This window comes from Myotis davidii, unplaced genomic scaffold (assembly GCF_000327345.1).
Source record: "Myotis davidii unplaced genomic scaffold, ASM32734v1 scaffold6, whole genome shotgun sequence".
In the NCBI taxonomy this organism is placed as follows: Eukaryota; Metazoa; Chordata; class Mammalia; order Chiroptera; family Vespertilionidae; genus Myotis; species Myotis davidii.
In genome coordinates this window covers 16,603,148-16,613,635 of record NW_006383011.1, presented here as the reverse complement: position 1 = coordinate 16,613,635, position 10,488 = coordinate 16,603,148, and the positions used below count along the sequence as shown (strand labels likewise).

The 10,488-nt window shown below is 42.5% G+C and overlaps 1 protein-coding gene across 3 annotated transcripts in view; it reads right to left on the bottom strand.

Annotated features, from left to right (window-relative positions):
* Positions 1-467: 467 nt before the first annotated feature.
* The window catches only part of SRBD1 (S1 RNA binding domain 1), a 165,613-nt gene continuing 155,592 nt past the window's right edge, over positions 468-10,488 (bottom strand). For all 3 annotated transcript variants that reach the window (XM_006778638.2, XM_006778639.2, XM_015557949.1), the window contains 2 exons: positions 4,293-4,477; positions 468-1,320 (listed from right to left, as the gene is read on the bottom strand). In XM_006778638.2, the coding sequence (XP_006778701.1) occupies positions 1,031-1,320; positions 4,293-4,477 (475 nt within the window). In that variant the 3' untranslated portion in view covers positions 468-1,030. The remainder of the gene's footprint in view (positions 1,321-4,292; positions 4,478-10,488) is intronic.

The window sequence follows — 10,488 nt, the reverse complement described above, 5'->3', positions numbered from 1 at the left end:
CTCTACTGCTTACACAGGGAGAAAACCAGCAACCCATTCAGCCGTGCAAGTGACTCCATCAGGCAAACCAACCGCAGCACCCTGAATGCCCGACACAATCCAGTGTGGGCTCCATTTACGTCATTTCTACCCCGAATGGGCACGCCAATACTTCCCATCTCCCCTGAGTAAAAATGCAGAGTCACGCGCTTTATCTATATACTAGCCTGTCTTTCCTTTCACACATGGTTTATATTCAATCTTCAGGAAGGCCATTTCTTTCCCAATCTGAAGCTTAATCTCAATGCTTTTGAGAGAATGTACCCTTCTATGCTAAGTCAAACAGAGTCATTCTTCAAATCCCCAAAGGCTTCCCTCTTTCCCCAAAGCACAGTTGGTTTACATGAAATTTGTAAAAGTGTGTGCCACACCTTCTGTAATTAAAATGACTCCCGGTCATTCACTGAAACAACATTGCAAAAACCAGGTCACTGACGCAAAACTTTATTGAAGTCACTAATCCATATGTTCTTCTGAGAAATGTTCTGAGCTATCCACTTGGTGGTTACAGACACACACGCATCTTTTTTATTGATATGTTTTTAGTTTGCTTGGCAAGAAAAAAAAAACCACAAATCAAATCCCGAAAGTCTGATTTTTAAAAACCTATATAAAGTGAGAGTTAAAACTGCATAATTCAAATAAAAAAGACAATTCCATACAAGTCCAGCAAGGCAAGTTGGCAACTGGAAGTGAAATAATCTCTTATACAAAATGCAAAAGGAGTCAAAGGTGAATTACAAAAAATAAAATTTTGGTCAGAAAATCATTACTATATAAAGCCACATAAGGACACCTATTGTTTTCTTTAAGGTGAAAAGAAATCAAACTATTGGTTTTCTATGTATTCAGAAAGAAAAATTAGGAAAGTGTTTGGAAAATACTTCTTATATTAAGTGACTTCTGCTATCTAGAAGTCAGAAACATTCTGACTTTTTATTGCCAATCAGTAGAAATGAGGAAATAAAGTGGTTGGCCTTCAGTGGGACACTCACAACACCCGGATGAGGTCCAGAGTGATCCGAGATCGGGGGACGTCAATGTTGAGTACTTGGACTTCCACCCTTTCTCCAGGGCCCAGTCCAAGACTCCTTCTCCTCTTTGTTTTAGAAAGTTTTGCTTCTGTTACATTTCGTATGGGAATCAACCCTGTTATCCCCACTCCTATATCCACAAAAATGCCAAACAAAGTGGCATTCTCAACTTTGCCTGTAAGAATTGTCCCAACCTGCAGATCTTGCAAGCAGACTATGCTTCTCTTGAAATCCGGTTGACTGAAATCTGCAAGGAAAGGGGAACAAAGACATCTAGTTTAATAAGAAGGTTCTGCACTTCCTAGACACAACACAAATGAGTAAGCATTTACTACATCTCACTTATGTGCCCAGACCAGAATTAAGCAATCAGGGGTGACACAAAAGGAGCTGGAGTCTGGCCTGCCTTCGGAGAAAATGCATCCTAGTTGGAGGAACAGCATTCACACAGTAGAAATAAGTCAAGAAAATTTACTCAAACACTTTCCTCTCCTCAAACTCTATCTCGTTAACATGTGAACACTGGCACTCCACTTAAGGACTGACTCTTAATTTCCTCTTTATGAGGTGATTAGAAAATAATTGTGCCCAATGAATACACAAGGCTGAATCACACACACTGAGAAAGTCAGACCCTTGGAGACTGAAGGTTGGAAGATTTTACCCAGTGCCTGAATTCTCACATTTTTTAAAGGTGGTAAAAAGTACACCAACATTTGGTCAAATGTAGATGAAATTCAAATGTTATTTTGTCTCACTTCTCCCCAAGAAATCTGGAGCTCAGGAATTAGTATCTATTCATTTTGAATATATTTATCCAATCAAAATTTATGGATTAATTCATCAAACATTTATTAACTCCTATTATTATCTCCTTGCCAGGCACTGCTGGGTGCTAGGGACACAAAGGTGAAGACGTGTAGGTCTCTGTTCTCTAGGTCCTCCCAGCCCTCTTTTCTTGCTCATCGTGGTGTACATCCTTCTGTTCACTAATAATACTATCCCCCGAAAGGTGGGCATAAAGCATGCAAGGAATCATTATGGCTCTCATTAAAACAAAACAATAACGAAGGTTTTATAAGGGAGAAGGTTAGAACCAACAGTTTAAGTGGGGCGCTTGGATTATCTCTGGATTCCATTTATCCATGCTCTTCTTGGCCCCCTTTCCTAGGATTACTGAATGTTGATTCTAGTAACAAAGAACACATTCTGTGCTTGGATCTCCTTTCACTGAGACCTCATTTTCCCTCCACCCATTCCATTTCCTTTTCCTCCACAGCTGCTGGCTTTATCCTGATTACTTGTTGAAGCGATCCTTTACATTTGTATTAACAACTGGTCACCTCTCTGTTCCCCTTCCCCAGCCCAACCACACTGAAATCAAGATTTTTTACAAACTCACCTTCTTCCTGTGAAACAAAAGCCTTCTTTAAACCTCGAATCTCATAAAAATAGGAATATGCTAACACTGGAACTGATTCTGTAGAATTTCACTTGATGCTAAAGCAGAAACCTACTCTAATGTAATATATTATGCTGGGCATTGACTGTGTCCAAGCAAAGTGAAACTAAGTCATGGATCAGGGTCAGAGGCAAGATGTTTTCCGAGGCCCCATAGGCATTGTTTTTATGCTTGAAAAGTCTTTCCCCCCTTTTTTTCTCATAGAGGTCCAGCTGGTACAGATTCCCCAGGGGTTCCTGATCAGCTGCTTGGTTTAATTTTGCACGGAAAAGCAGTCAGGAACTACCTAATATGCTCCTGAAGAAATCAGAAAATCCACCATGTACCAGCAATCTTTAACACTTTGATTGGCAAGGTGCATATATTCAGTCCTGTCACAAGGCTGCTTACGATGAACCCAATTATGGAAACCGACTAGCAACCAGAGTGCTAATGTCATAAAACTGTGCCACTGAGAACAGAAGACAGGATGAGTATCAGAAAAGAATGCTGCATCAAGAAGAGAAATCCTCTGGAGAAAATCGAGAAGAGAGATGAGATTTATTTGAAATTTCACTTGTCACAATGATAAAAACTGCAGTAACTGATAAGCCTACATGCATCGGGTTTCGGCTCAACTACGGGCATCACCAGGTGAGGATCTCTACTTGGCTATTGGCTATTTAACTGAACTATGTAATTTAAGAGTTGATCTTTGCCCTGAGCCTACCGTGTAACCGCAATAACAGAGGAATCAACCCCGAGACAGAAAAACAAAGATGGACCGCAAAACCCTTCCAGGAGGCCTGCAGCTGGAGCACATCTGCCAACCGAGGCACACCACCCTCCCGTCCCGCCTGTTGGAGAATCACTGCTCTACTTCGTATTCCTGCTAAACGACACTTTGGGTGGACTGCTCAGAGGCGTCGGCTCCTACATTTTGGGCACAGATCTTTCTCTATGTTTTATTTTACTTTTCTCCAACTTAAAAAAAATTAATTTCAAGCTTACTGAAAAGTTGAGGTAAAATTATAATGAGCTTGCTGGTGGTGTTTTTAAATTCCCTTAAACTTTTTCAAAGAAGCCTGTCCCATCACCCCAACGCAGCCTAACAAAGAATGAAAAGAGCCAAGCCCTCAACATGGCACCATAAAACTGGTTATGAGACAAGTGCAGATTCATTCAAATCTCAGGGCTTCCTATTCAAATTTCCTTGGGAAATTGATACCTTAATTCTTTCTCACCGGGTCACTGCTCTCAACAACTCTGGCTGTCATACTTCCGTCACCATCTACCTGTGCTGAAAGCTGAGAGCACTTTTAATTAGAAGGAAAAATCAACAGAGAGATGGTATCTTATTTGTTCAGTGTGTTCATTGACACAGAATCCAGGAACTTGGAAGGCTGTAATTTAGGAAGATTCACTTTTTAGTTTGTGAACTGAATGCCTTACTTTGGACTTCTGGTTCCTATGAGATAAAAACCATTTAGGAAAGGAAGATGAAAACGGTGTGCCTCCATGCACACAGCAGCTCATGTATGATGCATGTGAATAGTAAGCAGGGAATGAGGAATCTGGAGACCTAGCTTCTAGCTTTGGCTCTGGATACTACCTAACTGAAATGACTTTGAAGGAAGGCCACCATCCTTAGTTTTCTCATGAGTAGAATGGGAGAATAATATCTGTTTTGCCTATGGCATAGGATTGTTGTAAGGGCCATAGGACCTATCGTGAGCTATGCAAATGAAAGGTGCTACTGTTCAAGTTCAACTGCTTACCTGTTCGAAAGTCAAAGCTTTCAGGCTGGCTGAGACCATCTATGATGATCTGTAAAGAGGGCACTGTTGTTTGTAATCTTTCTGCAAGTTTCTCTATTCCTTCCTTTTCAAGGAATGACTTTATTTTTTGTTGCATTTCAGGCTTCCCAATTTCACACAGTGTTCCTCCAATGAAGGATAAAAACCTGCAAAGGGGCGGGGGGGAGGGGGGGAGACCAACAGTTATTAATAATATTACCTATTTTCCAATTTCCTTATACAGACCACCCTAAAATTCAGTCATCTCAGATCCATATAATAATCTATGAGTCTTTATTGAAAACCTACTATGTGTCCATGATATAATACATGATCTGTCTTGAAAAAAAAAAAGAAAGAAAGAAAAGGGAAGTGAAGGGATGGATTTAGGTTCTTGTACTATTTTCCAACGAAGCATCTACAGGTCAGAAACATTTTACAGTGTGATGTTCTTTAGAGGTTAGTGTCATATGTGTTTGCTGAATAAGGATACCTATACTTACCTCACGATTCCTAAAATTTCAGTTAAGAAAACTTATTTGAATTTAAATTATTTTATATCAACAATGAATTGATGATATAAAAATCCATCAAAATCCCCAACAAGCACTGCCAGCTTTTGACAAATGCGTTACTCTAGTCAGGTGCCATACCATTGCTTTGTACTTGTGTTACCTGTGTAAGCATACCACCAGCTTAGTAATTCTCAAATGCCATCAACAGGCAAGCCTCACATGAATTAATTAAAATCAGTCCACTAGCCCTAACCGGTCTGGCTCAGAGGATAGAGCGTCGGTCTATGGACTGAAGGGTCCCTGGTTCTATTCTGGTCAAGGGCATGTACCTTGGTTACAGGCACATGCCCAGTAGGAGGTGTGTGGGAGGCAGCTGATCGATGCTTCTCTCTCATCGATGTTTCTAATTCTCTATCCCTCTCCCTTCCTCTCTGTAAAAAATCAATAAAATATATTTAAAAATAAATAAATAAAATCAAATCAGTACACTAAGTATATTCAGCATCAACAGAGAAAAATGGAAGCAATGAAAAGACAGACTGCAATTATATAGCCTTAAGATGAACATTATCTTTATAAGCTTTATAATTATACTAGAGGCACAGTGCACAAAATTCATGCACTGTAGTGGGGGAGGGGGGGGCGGGGAGATTCCCTCAGCCCAGCCTGCACCCTCTCCAATCCAGGACCCCTTGGCACATGTCCGACTGCCGGTTTAGGTTTAATCCCGGGATCAGGCCTAAACCGGCAGTCAGACATCCCTCTCCCAATCCTGGACTGCTGGCTCCTAATCACTCACCTGCCTGCCTGCCTGGTTGCTCCCAAGTGTCCACTCCCCCCCCCCCCCGCCAGCCCAAATGCCCCTCACTGCCTCTGCGTGCCGGCCTGGTCGCCCCCAAGTGCCCTACCTTGCAGGCCTGGTCACCCCTGACGGCCCTCCCCACTGGCCTGGCCGCCCCACGCAGCCTTCTGTTCAGTCGTCTGGTCGTCCCTCATTAACACCCCTGTCAGCCTGGTCGCTCCACGCAGCCTACTTGTTCAATCATTTGGTTGTCCCTCACTAACCCCCCTGCCAGCCTGGTTGTAGGCAGCCATCTTGTGAGGGGGTGAGGGCCGTTTTCAGACTGGCCACACCTCCTTCAGGGAGGGGGGTCCTGCTGGGGGGCCTGGCCAGCCTGGGGGAGGGGCTGAGGGCCGTTTTCAGACTGGCCACACCTCCTTCAGGGAGGGGGGTCCTGCTGGGGGGCCTGGCCAGCCTGGGGGAGGGGCTGAGGGCCGTTTTCAGACTGGCCACACCTCCTTCAGGGAGGGGGGTCCTGCTGGGGGGCCTGGCCAGCCTGGGGGAGGGGCTGAGGGCCGTTTTCAGACTGGCCACACCTCCTTCAGGGAGGGGGGTCCTGCTGGGGGGCCTGGCCAGCCTGGGGGAGGGGCTGAGGGCCGTTTTCAGACTGGCCACACCTCCTTCAGGGAGGGGGGTCCTGCTGGGGGGCCTGGCCAGCCTGGGGGAGGGGCTGAGGGCCGTTTTCAGACTGGCCACACCTCCTTCAGGGAGGGGGGTCCTGCTGGGGGGCCTGGCCAGCCTGGGGGAGGGGCTGAGGGCCGTTTTCAGACTGGCCACACCTCCTTCAGGGAGGGGGGTCCTGCTGGGGGGCCTGGCCAGCCTGGGGGAGGGGCTGAGGGCCGTTTTCAGACTGGCCACACCTCCTTCAGGGAGGGGGGTCCTGCTGGGGGGCCTGGCCAGCCTGGGTGAGGGCTTGAGGGCTGTTTGCAGGCTGGTCAAGACCCCCAGAAGGGACCCTCACCACTTGAGGGTGTGGCCAGCCTGGGTGAGGGGCTGATGGCTGTTTGCAGGCTGGCAACAGCCCCCAACCACCCAAGCTCCCAGTGGAGGCTGGCTGGAAGCAGGTATCTGGGATTTATTTATCTTCTATAATTGAAACTTTGTTGCCTTTAGCAGAGGCCACAGCAGGCCAGGGCAGGCGGGAAGCTTGGCTTCCTCCATTGCCACGGCAACCAAGCCTCCTGCTTGCTCCAGCTCCATGGCTGCCGGCTGCCATCTTGGTTGGGTTAATTTGCATATAGTCGCTCTGATTGGCTGGTGGGCGTGGCTTGGCATGTAGCCAAGTTATGGTCAATTTGCATGTTTCTCTTTTATTAGATAGCTGCAATATTTACAAAGTAAAAGTATCTGCCTTTCTCAATTTCCCTTTGCTATGTTTGCCATTCTCTTGCTTGAATAGCGACCTATCAATTACTTAGCTTAAAAGCTAAGACAAAAAGATAATAAAGAGTTAAGCTGCATTTCACTTAAATTTCATCTGAATATTGAGCTGTAGCTCACTTTCTTGATATTCCTTGGCTGGGTATTTTTTTACATCAGTGATTTTCAACCTTTTCATCTCACAAAGAACACCTAAACAAATTATTAAAAGTCTACAACACACCAAAAAATATATTCTATTTTTTGCTGATCTGACCAAAAAAAAAAAAAAATAGGTATAACTTTGATTAATTCACACCAGCCAGCTATTATGTTGGCTATTGTTATTTTTTCATTTGACAATCTAAGGGAAAAGAGGTCAGTGCTGCTAACTAAATAGTCAGGTATTGCATGTCTTAAAAATTCTTGTGGCGCACCAATGTTCCTCTTGTGGCACACCGGTTGAAAATCGCTGCTCTACATCATTAAGTTTCATTTCCTATGATTAATGGCACTTTAAAGATGTCAACACAGTAATCAGACAGTGATACTAATGCCGTCAAATCCTTTCCTCTTAGGATGTCTCTGGAATACAAGATGGGAAAAAGGAAAATGTTGGAGGCTTGTCTATGATCAGAATTGGGACCTATGCCATTTTGCAGGTTGTTGCAAAAGGAATATTTGTGATTTCCAGTCTTTTTTGCATAGTTGTGTTCAACCAGAAAGGCCTCTTTGGTGATAATCTGGTACTGGTAATCTGATAACTGCTGGAGTAAACTCTCTCATCTCTCATTTCACTAATGTGTCTCTTTGGGTTCAAATGTGCAACCCTCCTACATTTTGAAAGCCATAGTTTTGGTCAAAAACAGATTCTCTAAAATCTAATTAATTCTCTTGACAATGTATTTTGGTTAATGACCTAATGAAAGGCCAAGGAGTCGGTGCCTGGTCTCCTTTTTCAGAAATGAGCTTCCATCCAAATTGGCGGCCAGTGAGCTACCCACTATTTGTGTGTCCATGGCTTCCCCAGCCCACCAGAGAGGCAGCCAGTGTCTGTTAGTGCTGATGGATGGGCAGTAGCACATATGGGCCCTGGTGACAGGGAACAGCTGCTGGAGTTTTGACTGATGGGGCAGATGATACATGACAACCTCTGCCCACAGCCAACTTCCTTGCTCAACTTTTTAAATAATACATGCCCTGCTGAGCAGGCTTCCCTGGTATTTACCAGAACATCTTTCAAATCCCCAAGACTCTGGCCTACAATCAACTGTTAAAGTGCCAAAAAAGTATATTCACGAGCTGTAAATCTATAACCTTGAATAGCATCTTATTACTAGTACAAGTAACTAAATGACAGAAACTTCCCCAAACAGAAATACTGGCTTGGGAGGCTTAAAGTTGTTGTGTGTAACTAACGTCTACCAAAGTCACTTCCATTGAAAGAATTCCGTTTATAGTGGTTGCAGATGTAAAAAGAAGGTTGGTCTGTTTAACCTGAATGCATATTTCATTCTCACACACTAAGCCCGAGGGCACTGGTAACTGAAATCAATAAAAAAAAACGACCAAATTGTGCTCCTAGCTAATGCTTTGTATTGATCAGACCTATTTTTAAATGACTATGGAACAAAGTCAAATGCTTTTTAATTGTGAAAACTTTTTAAAGTTATAACAGGACTGCAGCTAAAGGAACATAGCAAACACAAGGGAGAGGAACTACAGAATGAACTGGGAATAGCATTCAGAATGACCTCTACCTTATTGGATTGCAAATACGTCTGACCGTGAATGACAGAAAACGATGTTTTATGTTCAGCAGTCACTCAAACATGTGCTCTTTAAATATCCTAAAAAAATTTATTCTACATATTCTGAATTTTCACCCTAGAACTAAGTGTGATCAGGAATATCCAATACAAAGTTTCATTTAGAACTGAGTATGTAATACTCAATACAAAGTCCTTTCTGGCTCAGAAGTACCAAATAAAAATACAATGTGCTTTATGACGCTTGGACACAGAATGTAAATGGACATATACTGATAATTATGCGTGAAGCATTATGTTAGTGCTTGATAGATGTTCTTATTTAATCCTGACAATAATCCTAAAAGACAGACATGTCATACAGAAAAGGACAACTGAGGTTCAGGGAGGTTAAATAATTTTCCCAAGGACACACAGCTATTTTCACTAAATGGAGTTTCATGCCATACACATCCATGTGTGTCTGTTTATAACTGCAGTTATGTCAAAAATTAAATGGCAATATTTGGTTTAGCTATAAAATACAATACTTTTGGTAACATTTCACCGGCACAACTTAATGGCAGATTAGTTTTAAACATTAGACTGTTAATACTGATAAATCCCACAAAAAAGTTGTTACATAAATGCATTTCAGTAGACAATCTTTCACAGTTCAGTGAGTTAGGAAAGTCAGAGTCTCATTTTCTCCACTGTCCCTGGAAGGCATTTTAGTTTGCTAAGGAGCGCTGTCTGCGCTGCTGTTTTTATTTAATATGTAATTTCACCCATCTTACTTAAAGTAAGAAAGTAGCATAAGTGCAACAAATGAGCACATCATGTTCTTTTCACATACATCTGCACAAAGTTAAAATACAGAGCTTGCCGCAGAGAGCATGCCTGTTTTCAAACAGAATGCCAGAGAACCTAAAATCACTGACATTTTCAACAGAAACTTGTTACAAATGCACTCAAAGAATAAAAGTCTTTGTAAGTTTTTTTTTCCTGAAGAATAAGAAATTCTCAAGACTCACAGGAGTTCAGATATAGCCATTCAGTTTTATGTAATCATTTCCAGCATGGAGAAGAAAAGCTCAGGAGCCCAGGGCTTGGCTCATTACATTAAAGCAACGTGATACCCCACAGAGCACAGAAGAACCGCGGTGATGCAACACCATCCCTTTAAAACCGGCCTAATATTAGCCCATATGTGTAGGCCAAACTCACAGGATTTATAACTCCACAAAGAACATGCTGCAAGGGCAAAGGCTGTCTAGCCACTCTTAACACTTTTAAGAGAGATTTTTGGTACTTGTTTATTTTTATCCATTAGTTTTACTCAGCTTTTAAGTCATTACATCAATAAACAAAACGTTAAATTCCAAGAGCACAGTCATTTTAGAAATAAAAAGGTACAGATAAATCAGGTCATGATATGTAATACAGGTAGACATTCAATGATGTAAAAAGAAAGCTTATTCTAGGACAGGGGTGGGCAACCCCTGGCATGCGTGCCAAACATAGCACGCCAGTAACTTTTGCTGGCACGCGAAACCCTCTCTTATAATCTTCCATTTACAATTTTTTTCTTAATATCAACTTTTTTATTTTTCAGATAAATTCTGTGTAGGTGCATCTTAGATAAATAAATAATTTTACATAACAAGTTATCTTAAAGACCATAGACATGGATTGACGAGAGAGGAAGAGTAATT